At 41.9% G+C, this 20,099-nt stretch overlaps 1 protein-coding gene across 1 annotated transcript in view; it reads left to right on the top strand.

The window, feature by feature from the left end:
* ACVR1 (activin A receptor type 1) overlaps positions 1 to 19,316 on the top strand; it is a 110,336-nt gene extending 91,020 nt beyond the window's left edge. Inside the window, exons 9-10 of the mRNA XM_060257363.1 lie at positions 10,327 to 10,457; positions 17,537 to 19,316. Coding sequence (XP_060113346.1) covers positions 10,327 to 10,457; positions 17,537 to 17,671 — 266 coding nt within the window. The 3' untranslated portion in view covers positions 17,672 to 19,316. The remainder of the gene's footprint in view (positions 1 to 10,326; positions 10,458 to 17,536) is intronic.
* Positions 19,317 to 20,099: the final 783 nt, after the last annotated feature.

The raw sequence follows: 20,099 nt of genomic DNA, 5'->3' as shown, positions 1-20,099 counted from the left end.
CAGTTCGGTGGATCAGTTCATGGGTTTGTTTTTTTCCTTTTCTGAAATAATTGTGGTTCGTTGGTTCAGAGGCTAGAAAGTGCTGGCGTGCCATGAACATGCCCGGTGTGATGACGTCACCTGGAAGTGGCACTATCTTTTTATTTTTATTTTTTATTATTATTTATTTATTTATGATTTATATCCCGCCCTTCCCACCAAGGTGGCTCAGGGCGGCTCACAACACATGGAATCCAACATAACAAAATTAAGCTTAGGCATTTACACAATTAAGACATTTAAAATATAAAAACATTAAAACAAGGCAAAGCAAAGCATTAAAACAAAGCAGAAATCTAATAGCTACACTTAGTTTCCTATGCCAGATTAGTTGTAGGCCAGCTGGAAGAGGGTTGTCTTACAGGCCCTGCGGAACTGAGCAAGGTCCCGCAGGGTCCTCACCTCTTCCGGCAGCTGGTTCCACCAGGAAGGGGCCATTACAGAGAAAGCCCTATCCCTGGTAGATTGCAGGCGGGCTTCCTTTGGCCCGGGGATAATGAGAAGATTTTGGGTTCTCAGCACTCTCTGGGGAACATGTGGGGAGAGACGGTCCTTCAGGTAGGCATCGGGCACATTTACTGGGGCGACATGCCTGGCGTGATAGTATCACTCTTGGGTGACATCATCACACCGGGCATGTCATGGCACGCAAGGAGGATCACCTGCCGATAACACAGCCTTAACTGCTCAAAAAGCAAGCCGCTTTGTTTTGCAAGTCATGCGTGGCGCAAGTAACCTGAACTGATTCAGAATAAACCATGAATTGGCTATTTTAGGCACAAATCAAAATTTGTGCTTCGATTAGCGCCCATCCCTAATAAGCATCTATTGTACTCTTTTAATTGTAGATGTGTTCCAAGTAATCCAGACTTCTACCCCATACTGAACATGTTGGTATTGTCACAGTAATTGATGTTCCAAACACTGCTGTCAGTTTTGACTTCTGAAAAAGAATCGCTTGTTGAATTCCAAGTTTTAATTATGGTTTAACTCTCGTTCGCAAACCAAATTAAAAACATGGAATCCACTTATCAGAACTGTTGGCTCATTTTATGTGAAAGGGTTTCCTTGCTTTTCCCAGATGTCTTTGACAACTTGTAAGTGGCAATTAAGGGTGGATCACAGTCCCTTAGATTGCATGAGACTTGAGCAACAGTGATTAGTCTGTGGGAAAGATAGTAAAATATTTAGACAAAAACTCAAGATAGGATTGGGTTGATAGTCTTCACTGTCTCACCCCTTAAGGAATGGATTGCTTCTTTTGTGATAGACATTTGCAGCCTGTGTAGTACACTTTCGAAAAAAAGTTTCATTATTCCTATTTAATGCAGAGAAATGGCCTTATAGATCCGAGGAGGATACACATCTATTGTGGGTTTAGGAATGTGAAGTCAGAATGTGAAGCCTTATGGAGAAATAACAAAGAAGAAGAAGATGATATTGGATTTATATCCCGCCCTCCACTCCGAAGAGTCTCAGAGCGGCTCACAATCTCCTTTACCTTCCTCCCCCACACAGACACCCTGTGAGGTGGGTGGGGCTGAGAGAGCTCTCCCAGAAGCTGCCCTTTCAAGGACAACCTCTGCCAGAGCTATGGCTGACCCAAGGCCATTCCAGCAGCCGCAAGTGGGGAGGAGTGGGGAATTAAACAGTATGGACGTCATTCGTATAATTTTCATTTCTCCGTCTTGTAGCCAAAGGCTCATTTGCCATGAAGAAGACATTTTCAGCAATATCTGCTATCATATCGTGGCAATATAAATATTATTTGTGACCTTTGGACAGGTACACCTCTAAAAATGCTTGAATAAACGAATTACAGCTTTGAAGTACTTTATTTGCTGTATCAGTTCCTAGATACGTTATTTTATTTAGCAGGTTTGTTTGCTTAATCCCAATTACGTGAACAAGAAAAGCAGAACATGTGCTTAAGTATAATGAGAGCAACGCCCATCAGAAACAATGTAGAACGAATGTCACCATCTATTCGTGTCCACTGAAAAACATTTGTTTAGCAGGAAAGGGCTGTCATAAACATTCAGTTAACTATATTTCTCAATTCTTGGAACAGTGTGTGTCACTTTGAGACCCCTGAGAATTTGATCTGTAATTTTTAGGTTGTTATGTTGATCTTTGAGTTCTGAACTTTGCCTGAAATTGCGTGCTATAGCTGTCTTACTTAAAAGAACCCAAGTGTTGTAGAGCTGAGGGCTAAATTGTTGCCTCTGCAAACAAGAGGCTCCTTGTATTTTGTTTGTTTTTAATTTTATAGTAAGTAATATTTCCTTTGTGCCAGTAAATTCTGGTAAAATGTGTAAGGTCAGATCAAATTGTTTCACCTTCTGCCCCTTAATTTGACCAGCTGCAGTGGTGGGACAATCTTATAACTAAGTGGCTTCTGGAATTTTTCACTGCAGTTGGAGTAGGAGCAAGGCCTGCTTGCTGTTTAAGAATGTGACTTATCTATACCCTCTCACCTCACTTTTCTCAGGGAAGAAAGGAGGCCTTTCTGGCTTCCTAAAACAATGGAAGGGTTACTGGACTAAGTCCGCTGACATTAATGGGTGGAGCAATTGAAGATATATGGGAGTGAGAGTTCTTTTCAACCTGACCCTTGCACCCTGGTCTTTTCAGTCTGGCTCTTCAACCTGACCCAGTGGCCTTTGCACTCAACTGCTGGTCCACATCAGAAACTACATAATATTAGGGATGAGATTCGAAGTCATGGCTTCGGATCTTAAGATGTCAGTCCAAAATGTGGCCTGCCCTGCTTATCCAGTCAGTAATTGTGTTGCTTGAGAAGTTTACCTTTAGTCAGTAGGTGCTCTGTTGAGGTGATAGATTTTGTTATGTAGTATGCCAGGGATCTCCAAATTTTGAGGCTGCAGGACGCCTTTGGAGTTTTGACATAGTGTTGTGAACAGTCACAAAATGGCTGTTGCAGGAGGTGGAGCCAGTTTATTTTCCGTCACACAGCAAAGATGCCAAGCAGATTTCTAATTTATTTATTTATTTATTTACTTACTTACTTACTTACTTAGTATTCTGCCCTTTCCCAAGAATGAGCTCAGGGCAGATGACATCATATTAAAATAACAATTTGAATTATACAGTTTAAACAATAAAATAAAAGTCTAGTTAGCTAAACACAGCTCATAAACCAAATTTGGATGGTGGTGTGGTTAGATACATTTCAAGCATGCCAGGGTCTGTGACTATAATTGAATGCTCTACCACTGAGCCTAAGCTCCCCAACCTAGTCATCTTTATGTTTATATTTATATCTTGCTTTTTCTCTCCAATGGGGACATAAAGTAGCTTACAACACAGTTCTCCCACATCTATTTTCTCCTTAGAAAAACTGTCCTGTAGTTTAGACTAAGTGTAACTGGCCGGTATTACTCAAGTTTCTACAGTTGACTGAGAATTCATAACCAAGATCCTAGCCCAGCACATTGTTCCTCTTCTTTGTTGGAGCGTTTTGAGGGGGGGAAATGACCTGGTTTGTATAATGAAGAAAGTTTTTGCTGTGCTTGGGGCAGGCTAGGTGTGACTGCAATATATGTATAAGGGAAAGGGAGGGGAAGCCAGACATCTCATCACAAATGTTTGACATCACATTTAGTTTGACTTCCAGTATGTGAGAATTTGAGAGCAGTTTGTCAGCTCTGCTCACGACCTGAGTTTGATCCCCGGCAAAAGCTGGGTTTTCAGGTAGCCGGCTCCAGCTTGACTCAGCCTTCCTTCCTTCTGAGGTCGGTAAAATGAGTACAGCTTGCTGGGGGGAAAGTGGAGATGACTGGGGAAGGCAATGGCAAACCACCCCCTAAAACTCAATGCACAGCAGCCAAGAAGGTCTGAGCGCCTGCTCCGGCTGCAACGCCACTGAGGAAGTTCTCCGCAGCTGAGAACGAAACGTCTGGAAGGAAAACTTTCTCCAGTAGAACACGGCACTTGATCCCGAAAGAGTCTACAAACCCTAATGATGTTACCAGCCGTGAAAACCTGAAATCTTTGATAACACCCCCTAAAACGTCTGCCGTGAAAGCATAAGAACATAAGAGAAGCCATGTTAGATCATTCTGTGTCACACAGCAGCCAAAAATATATATACACACACACACTGTGGCTAATAGCCACTGATGGACCTCTGCTCCATATTTTTATCTAACCCCCTCTTGATAAGAAACGCCACCCCAGAGTCGGAAATGACCGGTGCTTGCACAGGGGACCTTTCTTTTCCTTTCCTGTTTCTACTATGGCTGAATCCGTTCCTTTTAGCCCTAGGGGTGGAGAGGGAAAATGAACAGCACAAATGACCAGCATGTGAAGCAAAAGAACAGTAGCCATGAGCAGTTCTCCTGCGTGCTCTTTCCCTTTGTGTTTTCGATAGTCCCACAGTAGCTAATCCTGGAAGATGTAGGTCCCGTTCACTTTTACGTTCTTTCAACTCCGACTTTGCTTTTCTCATCTCCCTTGAATTGAATAGCTCACTGCTAAAAGCAGCGAGAAAGATAAAGTGCTGAGATTTCAGAGGTGGAAAACTTAAGAGGAATTTAAAGGCACTTGCCTATTAGAAGTTTTAAGCTATTATTTAGGTCAGAAATCGGCCTCTTAATCTGTAAAATAATTTGTCTCGTAGATTCTCTGTTGCTTCTTTAAAGTAATGCATTTTCTCTTCTGTTGGTGTATAAGGAGAGGATGTCAGAGTTCATAATAATAGTGTTATGACAGTGTAGACCAGAGGTTACGGTGCTTTGCTAGCTCTCATAGGTAACTCCAGAGCCAAAAATATTCCCTTAAGGCCCATAATGCTTTGGCTATATTAAATATGTTTTTTTGAAAAAAAAAATAGAGTAAAAGCCAGACAATTGCTGCTTCTACTGTAATACAGTCAACAGGATACTCTTTAAAATAAGTTTATGAATGTTCATTTGTAAAGTATTGGTGTCCTTTAGAGGATTAAGATTGGAAGGAAGCACTGATATTTTACTTTAGAAATGTATTAGTCACTTTTCCATGAATGCTCAGAATGATCCACAAAATGCTAAAATAACTACTAAAAACTGAAATAAATAAATTCACGTGTCTTCTCTAATAGCTCTAATGTAATTTATTTCAGGTTTGGTTTTTTAAAATCCCTGACAGAATTGTCCAGGTTGCAGCAGGATGCCCAACATTGTGTAAATTATAGTGAGGACCAATGAATCCTGCCAGGGAAATTGTCCCAAAATGTGGGTGCCACAACCAGCAAGGTCCTGCTCTGAACGTTAATGGCTCTGTTACATTAATTCTTATTGTTTTCACACAAAAAAGCTAACATAGCAAACAAGTCCCATATAATCCACCCCCTCTCTTCCCTAATAGGTCCTGTTAGCAGAGAAGGAAAGAGTAGGTGGGAAGAGTAGGTTAGGAGTGTCTTTTAGGAAAGTAAGGTGCAACATTATGGATTCAATTAAATGGGGAATAAAAATGAGGAGATATTGTTCAGATAGGTACAAGAATTCATGTAAAATGGAGGGGAAGGTTCTGGGAGCATTCTCTCTTTTGTGCAAAGGTCTAGCATATTATTGACCCAGATACCTACAGAGGAGGATTCTTGAGATTTTCAGTACTGCAGATTTAGCAATTTATGCTGCTCTTTGGATCCAAAATATGTGATACTTCTAGAGTGGCCATAGAGTTGGTACATATCCTAGGATTAGATTATTGGCTATGAAGTCTAAGCAGGTAATGTGAGATTGATCCTGGATATAACCTCTTGCTAGAAATGTGTGATTTCAGGGGGAATTCCAAAACATGTAAATGAGGTCAGGTCCAGACCTCTTGCAGCACCAACAGGAATTATGCTCAATGAAACCGATGTAATAAAATTTAGTAGGGTACCACAACACACAATAGAGGTCGGTTTTCTTTTGTTTTGTTTTTTTATGGAGAAACTTCAGTCATAAATCCACAGAGGCGGATTTAATGGCTTTCAGTGCAGTTTGCCATTGGGTCAGTTGAACTGGAATACTCAGTTCTAGGTTCCACTGGGAGTGGATATAATCCAAATTAAATTTGGTTTGAAATCTTAGAAAATTGTATATAAGGATAGGTTGCCTCGGAAAGATTTCTAAGAATGGAAGCAGGCAAAACTTAAATTCCTTACCCCAGCTTTTCATACCTTTGATAATTACCTTTCTAATTGTCGGATAGCATATACCAAGGGGTAACAGAGGACAACTCTGCTGTTTGCCAGGGTCAACACAACCAGAAAATAAAATGTGCCTTCATTTCATAAATCATAAGGCACATTAACTGGCAGGGGATCTTCTGGGAACTGAGTATTGGTTGTAAATTCGAGAGGCAAGGATAAGGTTTCCCCACTGATGAACCTCCTGATGGTGCCTGGGGTTTTTTGGCCACTGTGTGACAGAGTGTTGGACTGGATGGGCCATTGGCCTGATCCAACATGGCTTCTCTTACGTTTTTAAAGTTATTTTGACACACATGTACATATAGTACAGTAAAGTCTGCACTGTACTGGAACTGGCAGTTTGAATGTATTCGCCTCACTGACCTAACGGAAAACCCATCCAAGGGCCATATCTGCTGCCAGATTGCTGCCCTTGAGTGTTGATTGACATTTACTGCTCATCTTTTGGGCTCAGGGCCATGCTGGAGCAGTTGCATCAAAATAAGACCATAGTCCCTAAGACACTGAGTTAAAGCAATGGATGTAATGGGATGTGCAAAGATTGGAATGGATTAGAATATAAATAAGAGTTACAGAATTATTTTAATAACTTTATTGTCAAGATGTATCTATGTTAGCATCTTGGAGATAAGACTGTCGTCTTTGTCCAGATGTTATGGGGAAATATGACTTTGTCTGCTGATATTCTCCTCTTCCAGCATAAAAGTTCTTTGTGTCAAATCAAAACCTGAAACCATTTTGAAGTGAATATTAATGTATTGGCTTATTAAAATATTTGTATCCTTTATTTCTCTGTGGCTCAAAGCAGCTTACATGACACAGAAGTAAAAACATAATCTAAAACCAATCATCTATCTGTCTGTCTGTCGTCTGTCTGTCATCTATCTGTCGTCTGTCTGTCTTCTGTCATCTATCTATCTATCTATCTATCTATCTATCTATCTATCTATCTATCTATCTATCTATCTATCTATCTATCATCTATCTATCTATCTATCTCTCTCTCTCTCTCTCTCTCTCTCTCTCTCTCTCTATCATCTCTCTCTCTCTCTCTCTCTCTCTCTCTCTATCTCTCTCTCTATCTCTCTCTCTATCTCTCTCTATCTCTCTTTCTCTTTCTCTCTCTTTCTCTTTCTCTCTCTTTCTCTCTCTTTCTCTCTCTCTTTCTCTCTCTCTTTCTCTCTTTCTCTCTCTCTTTCTTTCTTTCTTTCTTTCTCTATCATCTCCTTTCACCTTTCACCTTCTATCGTTCCTTCCTTCCATCCATCCATCCATCCATCCATCCATCCATCCATCCATCCATCCATCATCTGTCTATCTATCCACTCTAGACTTTTATCCCGCCCTCTCCACAAGCGGACTCAGGGCGGCTTAACAACAGTCGTTTACACGATTTAAAACAATAAGTCAATAAAATCTATAAAACATTAATACAATTAAAATTTAAAAAGTATTTATTTACGTACTAAAAGCCCTGTGAAATGAAATGGCCTTGCATTGCCTCCTGAAGATTTCTGATGCCACTCCCATCACCTCAGGGAGGTAGTACCTTGTACCAAAATACCTCACTGCTTTCAGTAGCTGGCTTGTATGGAATTCCTGGATGTTTCTTAGAGAATAAGGGGCAGCCTGTTCCTTATATTCAGACTGTCATTTTCTAAATTTCTGCTTCTTCCTTTCACTTAGCATCTCTCACAGGCTCCTTGTTGCCCATTTTAGTGTCTGTGTGTGTTTGTGTGAAGTATTATCAGATTGAAGCCAATTTATAACGACCCCATAGGGTTTTCAAGGCAAGAGACTTAACAGAGGTGTTTTGCCTTAGCTCACGCCTGCATAGCAACCCTGGAGTTCAGTCGGTCGATCAAACCTTAATGGCATACAAAGAGAACGAAGACAAAGTACACTGTCAGAATGAGAGGAAGAAGAAAGAAAAAGTTATACAGTTAAGCTTTAAATATAATCTTCACTGTGCCTTGTCTTGAAGGATCTTTATGGCACAGAGAAAAAAATGAAGCAACCTTCTCAGTTATGCCAGGAAAAACATCATTTAAAATACATTGAACCTTAGTATGATCAGACAGTCCAATCTAATTTTCAAGAATAAATCATGATACTTAAAATGAATATTTGCACTAAAGGGGCAATAAAAGAGGGATATGTATGATTGTTTCAGTATATTTTAACCTGTGTGAGCAAAGTCTAGCGGAGTAGGCTACCTTCTTGGTGGCCCCCCATCTAGGGGTGGCCCTAGGTACACATTGCCCTAGGCAAAGCCCCGCCTGCCACCCATCACCCTCCTCCGCAGTTTCCTGCCTGCCCTCCTCCAGCTTTGTCCACAGTGGGGGGGGGAAGGGTGCAGGCAGTGGCATGGTATGGGCATGTGGAGGAGGGCAACACGCAGTGCAGCAGGGGGGCATATGCTTATGGCGCCAGGCCAGGAGGCAGGAAAGAACCCAGTTTGGTGCCCCCCAGCCCGGCACTCTAGGCAAATGCCTAATTTGCCTAGGGGTAGCGCCGCCTCTGCTCCCATCCAAGTACTAACCAGGGCTAACCAAGTACTAACCAAATACTGATCCAAGTACTAACCAGGGCTTACATTCAGAATGTAAGCTTTCGTGTGCTAGAAGCGCATTTCATCAGACAATAGGACGGAATGGCGAGCAGTCCTAAATATAGAGAAAGTGGGCTGTGAATTAGTATGCAAAATCATAGAAATGTTTTTTTAGCAGATTAAAAGAATCACAGGTTGGGGTCTGGTGATTATTAGTTTGTGTTGACTGTGCTGAAACGACGAGGGCAATACAAGGCAGAATAGCAGATTGACGTCTGTCTCATTAGGTATCCTCGGTGTGAAGTGGAATAAATAAGAGGCTGTTGTAATGTTAGCCCTCATTTTAACCCAGAGCTGACATTACAACAGACTCTTATTTATTGCACTTCACACCCAGGATACCTAATGAGACGGACATCAATCTGCTATTCTGACTTTTATTGCCCTTGTTGTTGTTTCAGCCCAGTCAACACAAGCTAACAATCACTAGACCCCAACCTGTGATTCTTTTAATCTGCTAAAAAATATTTCCATGAATTTTGCATTCTAATTTCACTGCCCACTTTCGCTATATTTAGGACTGCTTACCATTCCATCCTATTGTCTGATGAAGTGTGCTTCTAGCACATGAAAGCTTACATTCTGAATTTGTTGGTCTCAGTGGTGCAACTTGACTCCGGCTTGGTTCTGCTGCTTCAGACCAACACGGCTACCCACCTGGATTTATCTACAGGGCTGACCTTGTTTAGCTTCTGAGCCTGACAAGATCAGGGTAGCCTGGTCCATCCAGGTCAGTGCGTTTTATGTTAGTGTGTGAAAAATCTATTTCCAGCTTATTCACCAAGACTCAGTAGCCTTGATCTGTTTTCTGCCTGCTTGGGCATGTGTGATTCTGTAGTTACAGAGTAAAGCACTATGTTCTAACCCATAGGGAGGACCAGATAATTAATATATTGTGCTACGAGGGGTTCGTTTCATAATACTGGTGAGATGTCACAATCATTTCATGTTGGCTAAGCCTGCTGAATTGTAATCTTCTGAACTTTGTACTGCTAATGAAGATTCTGGAATATGTTAGTGCCACACCCAGCATGATCCTTTTCCCCCCTCTTCTTTTGGAGAGCCAGTTTGGTGTAGTGGTTAAGTGTGCGGACTCTTATCTGGAAGAACCGGGTTTGATTCCCCACTCCTCCACCTGCACCTGCTGGAATGGCCTTGGGTCAGCTATAGCTCTCATAGACCTTCCCCTGTAGTGGTTAAGTGCACGGACTCTTATCTGGGAGAACCGGGTTTGATTCCCCACTCCTCCACTTGCACCTGCTGGAATGGCCTTGGGTCAGCCATAGCTCTGGCAGAGGTTGTCCTTGAAAGGACAGCTGCTGTGAGAGCCCTCTCCAGCCCCACCCACCTCACAGGGTGTCTGTTGTGGGGGAGGAAGGTAAAGGAGATTGTGAGCCGCTCTGAGATTCTTCGGAGTGGAGGGCAGGATATAAATCCAATATCTTCTTCTTCATCATCTTCTTCTTCTTCTTTGCAGGCATTGTTGAAGACTACAAACCACCTTTTTATGATGTTGTTCCTAATGACCCCAGTTTTGAAGACATGAGAAAAGTAGTCTGCGTGGATCAGCAAAGGCCAAACATTCCTAACAGATGGTTTTCTGACCCCGTAAGTATGGGCAATCTGTAGTATTCTATCATATAACTTTTCCTACCCAAATACCTGCTTTTTAAATCCTATGTAGTTTGATCTCAGTTCAGATAAGACTAGATGTTAGAAAGGCTGCTATTTTTATTCACTTATATTTCCTGTTTGTGCGTCAAGTAGGGTGCAAGTTTTAGCATGGGTACATGGGTACGAACCTTCCCCTGGCCCATCGTTCAACCAGTTCCTTGAGTCTGAATCACTTTGAATACTGGCATGGGGTTGAAGTGAACAGGGGAACTGAGCATCAGATCGTGGAGAGGGAGCTGAGGAAGGAGGGTGAAGTTTACTCATGCCCATTTGATAAAATTTTATCTCATCTTCTCCTTTACACGTGAAACTGCCTTATACGGAACCTGAGCATTGGTCCATCAAAGTTAGTATTGTCTACTCAGACTGGCAGCAAGTCTTCGATTGAAGTATTTAATCACCTGATCCTTTTTAAGTGGAGATGCAAAAGCAGAGGCTCTTCCATTGAGCCACAGTCTCTCCCCTAAGATATAAATCTAGTAGTACCATAGAGCTCAACAAGATTTTGGGGGTATATGCTTTCAAAAGTCAAATCTCTGATTCTTGAAAGCTTATACCCTGAAAATCGTGTTGTGTCTAAGATGCTGTCAGTCTTGAATCTTAACTCTTTCACCGCAGACCAGCACAGCTGTCCTCTGGAACTGTATCCCCCAAGGTGTTACTTCAAGATCATGCTGTGTGAGCCCTGAGCTGGATAGCCTAGGCAAGCCCAATCTTGTCAGATATTGAAAGCTAAACAGGGTCAACTCTGGTGAATACTTGGGAGACCTCATGGGAATACCAGAGGTGGGAGGTGGGGGCAGGCTTTATTCAGCCACCTTCCTGAACATTTTCCATTCCCCAGTAGGGGTCAGTCACCAGAGGTCGCCATGAGTTCCAGGTGCAGACGCACACATGCACAAGCAGACATGCACATATAAATACAAAAATACCCAAAAATGTTAATTAAAAAAAAGATTATGCTGTGTGAGATGAGAAAGATACTTGTAAGCCTGAGTGTTACTTTTTTTAAAACAGAAGGAAACTGAAAACCAGCAGTTCAGTTACAAGGCCTTTCAAAATACATGGAACAGCTACTTTCTGGGTTATGTCCTGTCTCCTACAAACAAGTCCCTTCTCCCTGTCTAACATTATCACCTCATAATATTTCCCTTATGTCAGTTTACTTAGAATTACAGCCCATCCAATCCTTTGATACTTTAAATATTTACAATATGGTAAAAATAAAATGACCTATCCTATGAAGGATCTTGATATGTAATATATAGACATGGGCACGAACTAATCCATAAATCACGATTCGTGCATGAATCAGGCCGATTCATAGTTCAGTCATTGGTGCTTCATTTGGTTTATTTTTGCAGTTCATTTTTTTTTTCAGACAGCCTGGTGCTTTTTTGAATCAGTTCTTAGGCAATGCTGGGGTGAACTTCTGGGAGCCCTAGAAACACACATAGCAGTTGTCCATAGCTTGATTGGCAGCTCTAGGAGCCAGTCACAGAGCTCCCATTCCTCAGCACAAAGAGAGAAGAATTAGTTGTCATGAGACCTGAAGCTGAACTTTCCTGGGGGAACCTGTTTTGGGGGGCTGTAACTCAGACATTCCAAATCCAATCTTCGCCAAACTTGGAGGGCAGATGGAGGAGAGCTGCTGAAGATTCCCAGTGAGTTTTACACCTCCCGAACCAAACGAACCACAAACTGGTTTGGGCAGTGTATCATGAAATGAACCACCATTTCCCCAGTTTGTGCCCATCCCCAGTAATATATGTAATTTGCTATCATCATGAGATATGGGGTCTGAAGGTAAAAGTGTAAAGATTGTAAGAGTGAAATAAGGGGTACTGTCATAAAGTATAATTGGGGGGCCTTGTTTTTTTTTTTGTCGTTTTTCTTAACAGTTCCACATAGCTGCTCTGAAGTTTACCCCCCCCCCCCTTTTGAAATTTTTGTTCTGCATTGCAAGAAGATGGGAGACATGCTAGAGAGATGATAGCGCTGGGGCAATACCTTGTCTTGGGCTGGAGGAAATTCTTCCAAAGGAGTCTTTGTCCAATTTAAAGTGACTTCTTTCATTGAAGGAAAAACTGCCAGTTTGGTGTAGTGGTTAAGTGTTTGGACTCTTATCTGGGAGAACCAGGTTTGATTCCGCACTCCTCCACTTGCACCTGCTGGAATGGCCTTGGGTTAGCCATAGCTATCGCAGGAATTGTCCTTGAAAGGGCAGCTGTGAGATAGCTGTGAGAGCTATCCTAGCCCCACCCACCTCACAGCGTGTCTGTTGTGGGGGGGAGAAGATATAGGAGATTGTAAGCCGCTCTGAGTCTCTGATTCAGAGAGAAGGGCTTCTTCTGCTTACGTTTCAGGAATTCTCCTTAGGCTAGCAGTGATGTCGAACTCATTTGTTACAAGGACTGGATCTGACATAGATGTCACTTTGTCAGCCTGGGTCATGCGAGCCATAAAATGTAACATGAGGTACCGGAGACCAGTGTTCCCTCTAAACTGAGTTAGCATGAGTTAACGCGCAGATTTTTAGCCTCCAGCTCACACATTTTTGTCTTAGCTCAGGAAGGATGACCCCAAAGCACAATAATTTATGCAGCAGCTCACAGCTTTATTGCCCATAGCTCACAATGTTAATACGTAGCTCACAAAGTAGAATTTTTGCTCACAAGACTCTGCAGCTAGAGGGAACATTGCTGGAGACATAAACTATATAAAGGTGATTTCAGATGTCGAATGGCAGTAGCTGGTGAATTACAATAGTAGGCTTGATTGGATTAGGTGTAATATGCAGAGCGGGGTAGTAGGCATGGAGATACGTAATGAGACTGGAAACCTAGTTGTCAATTTGGTGGAGGATTCCGTCCAGGAGGATGCAAAGAATAAATGGACATAAGTCTGACATCAGAAACCACAACATTCAAAAACCAGTGGGGGGGAGGGGACATTTTAACCTTCCAGGGCGTTCAGTTGCTGACCCAAGAGTAGCAGTTCCCTTTTAAAGGAATTTCAAAGGGAGATTGGAAAGAGACTGTGGAATTGCAACTGATGATGAAGTTCAAGAGAATGCATCCTCCTGGACTGAACTGAGACCTGGGTTTCCAGTCTTATTACCAATGCCTTCTATTGTCAATTTGCATCTGAAATCACTCCAGTCTCCAAGATATAAAGGCCAATGGACTCATATTCTAGGTGTTTCTGAAGAAGTAAGCTGTGACTCATTAGAGCTCATACCCTGCCACAATTTTTTTTAAGTCTTTAAGGTGCTGCTTGACTCTTGCTCCTTTCTACTAATCAAGATCGTAAGGTGTGCTGATGATTTCCTTTTTTTCTTAATCTGTTAGAACTGGATAGGGGGATCTCCCCAAGTGAAATAATGTGTTGATTTCAGGCTGGGCAAAATCCACTCAGTGCTAGTGATGATAACGAAAGAGTTACAAAGCAAAGAAGGGGGGAGTTTAATGTGAAGAAAGACAGCCAGTGAGGTGGGAAAGGAGAGAGGGAGACATGTTGAAATGGAACATACGGAGCCATAAATGTATTTTTAAATACCCATCTACATCCAGTCATTAGCAATGGAATCCAATCCAAGTGTTGCAGTTCCTAATCAGGGTCTTTTTGAAAGAAAATAAAATCCCAGATAGGCACAGAGAAATCTAATAATTAAAAAAAAAGTTTCAGAATATGCCAAAATAATTTCCTTTTAGTTCTCCTTTCCCCTTATACCAAAACCTCTTTCGCCATGCCCTTTCCTTTTAACATGTGTATGCGTGTGTGATCAAGTCTGAAAGTAAAAAGAGAAAGGGGGAAGCATGATATAAAATGTACAAGTCAATCAGAAAAAACTACAACCACCGTGCAAATTAAGTACAAAAATAATAAATTGTAATCATAATTCATAATGCAATAAATAGTCCATATAGTACAAAACCATATGGCGTTGACTCTTTAAAAATTAACCAGTTCAATTTTTCATACAATTTACGGGGGACATGTTCATTAGCCATTCCTAGCACTGTTTGTCATGAAATGTATATAATTGGTTATAATCCAGCAAAATCATCAAATCCAATTGAAATGTACTGACACTTGTACCGATAACAAATCTGCAGTTTGCTACAGTTGTCCTTTCACAACTCCAAAACTTCCGTTTATGCTTTGAACACAGCAAATATTAAATTTCTAGGGACATAACGTTCAATCCATCATAACGTGCATTATCGGTGCAAGTGCCAGTACATTTCGACATGCCCGCCATGTTTAATTTTGAAAAGAAGAGTTGACACTGTGTGATTTTGTGAACTATTTATTGTATTATGAATTATCATTGCAATTTATTTCATACATGGTTTTCATGGTGGCTGTAGCTTTTCTTGATTGACAGTTCTCAAAGTAAACAGTGGAGCAGTGCACTCACAATGTAAATTGTACTTGTCGGAAGAATCCCCCCTCCTTCTCGCTGAAGAATTGTGTGGGCACACAAAAACTTATGCCTGGAATAAAACTTCGTTGGTCTTAAAGGTACCATGGGACTGCGGGAGCTGGGCAAAAACAAGGTGTAATGCAGAAGTAACAGCCCTGGACAAGCAGGAGAGAGTGATTGAGGGTGCTGAGCAAAAGCGAGCTGCAATGCAACAGAAACAGGAGATGGGCACATCCACAAACCAATTGCCCTTTCATCACACCCCCTCCAACCTAGAAATAGCAGCTCTCCAGCAGCCCTGGCCCCACTCAATGCACAGCAGCCAAGAAGGTCTGAGCGCCTGCTCCGGCTGCAACGTCACTGAGGATGTTCTCCGCAGCTGAGAACGAAATGTCTGGAAGGAAAACTTTCTCCAGTAGAACACGGCACTTGATCCCGAAAGATTCTACAAACCCTAATGATGTTACCAGCCATGAACACCTGAAATCTTTGAGAAACAGGAGAGACACAGTTGCTCACAGGCCAGATACAAAGCCCTGCAGGGGTCAGTTCCAGCCCACAGGCCATATATCGATACCCCCCTGGCCTAGAGGAAGGATTCAAACTTTGAACAGTTCACTGGTAGTATATAGGTCAACATTTGCTCCTGCTGACTGTATTGCTTCCTTGGAATATGTGTAGCGTAGATCAGAAAAATGGCACAAGTGTCATGTTTTCCCCAGTGCCACATCCCTGGTCTTCAGAGCTGCCAGTAATAACTGAAAACAAAAAACTATAGGGGCTCTCAGTTGCAGATCTCTTGTGTTGCATTGTGAGGTCAAGAGTCCCCTTGGAAAGGGCTGGTGTTGAAACATAATCCTGCTGGGACAATTTAACCTTTCCTTGAGAAGACCACTCTTATCTGGGAGAACCAGGTTTGATTCTGCATTCCTCCACTTGCAGCTGCTGGAATGGCCTTGGGCGTCAGCCATTGCTCTTGCAGAGGTTGTCCTTGAAAGGGCAGCTCTGTGAGAGCTCTCTCGGCCCCACCTACCTCACAGGGTGTCTGTTGTGGGGGAGGAAGGGAAAGGAGATTGTAGGCCGTTCTGAGACTGTCCTTGAAAGGGCAGCTGCTGTGAGAGCCCTCTCTAGCCCCAGCCACCTCACAGGGTGTCTGTTATGGGGGAGGAAGGTAAAGGAGATTGTAAGCCGTTCTTGAGACTCTGATATTCAGAGTGAAGGGTGGGGTATAAACCCAATATTGTCATCCTCCTCTTCCTCATTCTTCTTCCTTTTCCCTTCTCAGGAATAAGTATTCACTACACGTGTATGTTCCAGTGCTTTCAGAAGGGGAAGCTGTAGAACAGAAGTGATGAGAAATAGAACGGGCATGTAACTGTTCTCCTGGGTTCCCCCCCCCCCCCCCTTTCTGTTGCACTTACATGCAAGCAGCTTAGTGTTTTTGGAAATATTTTTTTGGGGAGTGAAACTGCACTTAGTGAAAATGGTTTAAGTGCTCCCTCCCTCGACATTCCTGCTTTAAAAATGAAACACCATTTTGGGCAAGACAGGATAGTTTGAAGTTGACATACGCATTATCGTTAGCTTTTCTGCAGATGGAGGCTAAGAAAAGAGAGGTAATCCTTTGGATGTAGTAAAGATGTCAAGTGCATGCTACTTCAAACCAGACATGCCTTGGGAATTTATTTCAGTGCTATATCCTTGGAAACATGTATATGTCACACGGTGTGGGTGAAAAATATATCTGCATGGTGAGCTACTTCAAAGAGCTTTTCAAGCAACTCTGCCACTTCCTGTTTTGTGCGAAACAGAATTTGTGGGGAACGTTTCAGGAAGCTGCACAGAACCATCATTTGCACTAACCATGGTTTCAGCATCCAAACAGAGGTTTAAGTTTTTAAATTATGGCTTACTACTTTTGTTCTCTGCCTGCTTAGTGCTCCCATTCCTACAGTTTGAGAGCCAAGCGGTAGCTGCAGTGGATTTTATTAGTTCGGACATCATATTAAATCAAGGATCCCCAGCCTTTTTGAGACGCCATTGGAATTCCGACACAGGGTGGGAGGAGTGCAGTGACAAAATGGGTTTTGCAGGAGGCGGAGCCAACCACAAAACGTTAGGGAGCAAGGTTATGCATGACTCTCATAGTAACTCTTCAGCATTTAAGGCGGAAGCTCTGTTTAACAGGATGCCTTTTAAGCTGCCCTGGCAGTCAGAAGCCCTGCTGGGCATAAGCCCCACTTGGTTGTGCCCATTTTCTAACAGCATTTGGAGGGCACTAGGAAAAGTATTGGTTGCCACCATAATTAGGGACCCCTGTATTAAACCATAGTTAACAGAAACCACGATTTGTACCCCTGTATTAAACCATAGTTAACAGAAACCAAGATTTGTAGACAAGGTTCTGATCCTGATTTGTTAGCTTTCCGTTTCAGACATTCAGCCGAACCAGGTATAGTCAAGCTACCTTAACAGTGATCTGGATACGATGCCAGGCTGTGCAAACTCAGTCCCTAAAATAAGCTATCTGCCAGTACTTCAGAATTTTTTTTTGTTCTGAACATGTGTTCTTTTCTCTTTTCAGACATTAACTTCCCTTGCCAAGTTGATGAAAGAATGCTGGTATCACAATCCATCGGCGAGATTAACAGCTTTGCGTATAAAAAAGACCTTGACCAAAATTGATAATTCCTTAGATAAGATCAAAGCTGACTGTTGATAATCGACCCACCTGATGCTGGAAAGACAGAAGGCTTACCGTCCAGCACAGAGAAGCAGCTGGGTGAATTCTAAGACTTGGTCCCAAGTGGCTTCACAGATAGGCGGACGTTGTTTTACCTGACCCAGCTGTTTGAGAGGAAATGGAACCATTTGAGCCTTAATTGGTGACACTTGTTATTTTACAAATGGCCAATCTTTAAAGACTTAAGCTGGATCTATGGCAACCTATGGAAGGAAGACACAGAAATCCTAAAACAAGATTGGGGCATTAAAACAGTGGCTTTTAATAGCTTTTTTTATTTTTGGAATAATGAAATGAACAAGTCAGTTGTCTTCTTGTGGTTCCCAAGTTCAATGAGTGGACACAGTCAGTTCTAATTGGCAATATTGCCTGTGCGTCTCTTCTTTATTGCACTAGGGATTCTTTACATTCTTTACTTGCACTGTTACTGTTAATTTTAAAGACATGACTTGCCAAAAAGAAAAAAGAAAAAGATTGGCTTATGTACTCATCAGTCTGTGTTTATAAACTAGGGAAAATCAATTTGAGAAATTGAATCTGTAACTGACATCTTTTTTTTAAAACTGCATTTTTACATATGTGTACTGTTTACAATAATGCTGGACAAAAGGAATTGTTTATAAGGAAACTTTCAGATTTTATTTATTACTAGTGCACTTAACAGTTTTAAGAAACTGAGGAAAGTGCATACAGTTAAAAGCTTATTTTTATGTGGCTTCTGTCATTATTTCTTGCAGACGGTCTAACCCGAAACACTTCCTTCCTTCTTCCCCTGTATTATCAGTTACATATTTTAATCACTTTTTAAAAGTGCTTCACATTTTTATGTGTGTGGTCTGTAACATTATATTTTCAGTTCATAATATACAGAACATTTATATCTATATCTATGTATCAAAATATAAAGCCATTACCCACGTGATGCCACATATAGTACCTTATTGATGTAGAGGAGGGAAGGGAAGCGATGAAGGGAAATAATATGTCATGGAGGTTATAGGAAAATGCGCTTTTTTTTTTTTTTGCAGCTTATACGTAACGTGCATTTAAACTTGTATCAGGGACAAAAACTGTATTTTTTTAATTTACTTTTTGTATTTAGCAGTTATTTGTATAAATGAAATAGAATATTTTCAAGTCAGTCGGAAGGGAATTTTCCCCTGGTTGGTGCCTTCCGTGGCATAAGGTAAATATAGCATGTGGTCTGCCTCACCAGATTACATCCTAAGATTCCCACCCCCTTCCTCTGCAAGTTAAGAATTGAAGCCAACAGACTAGTACTTTGGCTGACGCATGACTGAGGAACTTCCACGTAATCCTTTATACAGAGATGCTGACACTGAGGGGAAGGGGTGGTGGTCCATGCCAAAGCCGTAATTTCACAGTGATGTGAATTGTTGTGTAATGGTACCTGAACAGGTTGGGTCACCGACGTTCTCACCATGGCTTTTTATCTTGAGTTTCCTGAGTAAAAAGTTTGATCCCAGTGCCTTGCTTTGCCTTGCCTTGTGACTACACTGCTGTTTTCCCCTCTGGAACCCTCTTAAATAATTGCTAAGGGGGCTGAATGTAAGGATGGTTGCTCTATAACCATTAAACCAGCATCATACTAAGAAACAAACGAGCTTTATTTATAACTGGTGGCGTGAAGAAGACAGGTTGCTCTGACTTCCATTTTGCCCCATTTGCTTCCCTGTGGTCTTCAGCAGTACCCGTTTGGAGACAAGTGTGCAAGAATTTTTGCAGCTGGCTCCATTCTGTGTAAAATGTTGCTGCTGTCTCTGAAGGAGAAATTCTAGCTTTGCATCGAAAATGTCATAGTTGCAGTCCTGAATTTCCTGGATCTGTTCATGTCTGCCACATGGTTCAGCCAAAAAAAGATGGCGCCAATGAATCAAAGGTAATGTATGACTCGTTGGCATGCTCAAAATTCATGGAGGATAGGTTCATCAGCACCTAATAGCCTTGAAACCTCCATCCTTAGAAGTAGTCTGTTACTGAATACTAGTTCAGCAACAGCACTGGAAAGTTTCATGCTCTGCTTAAGGGCTTCCTTGAAGCTTCTGACTACTATTAGAAATAAGATGGTGGGATCTATGGACTTCAGCCAGATCCAGCAGAGTGGTTGTTTTGTGGGATAGAACCAGCTAAATCAGTATGTGATGAAAGGAACTGAAAGGCTTCATCATGGTATACTTCAGTGTGCTGAGGGGTGCTTTACATAAATGTGTATTCAGTTATGCAATCCTTTGTAAATGCACTGTAGGCCTACCTGATCCAGCACAGCCGTTCTTATGGTCTGCGGTCTGAAACGGTACAGTCTTAGGAGGGCATTTTCTATGTCTTTGAATCCATTCTGAGGTTATGACCATCCCAACTATGCAGCTTCAAAGTGTGAATTAAA

This window comes from Heteronotia binoei, chromosome 16, assembly GCF_032191835.1.
Source record: "Heteronotia binoei isolate CCM8104 ecotype False Entrance Well chromosome 16, APGP_CSIRO_Hbin_v1, whole genome shotgun sequence".
NCBI classification, from domain to species: domain Eukaryota; kingdom Metazoa; phylum Chordata; class Lepidosauria; order Squamata; family Gekkonidae; genus Heteronotia; species Heteronotia binoei.
The sequence above is the reverse complement of the archived record's forward strand: the minus strand, read 5'-3'. Positions and strand labels throughout refer to the sequence as shown.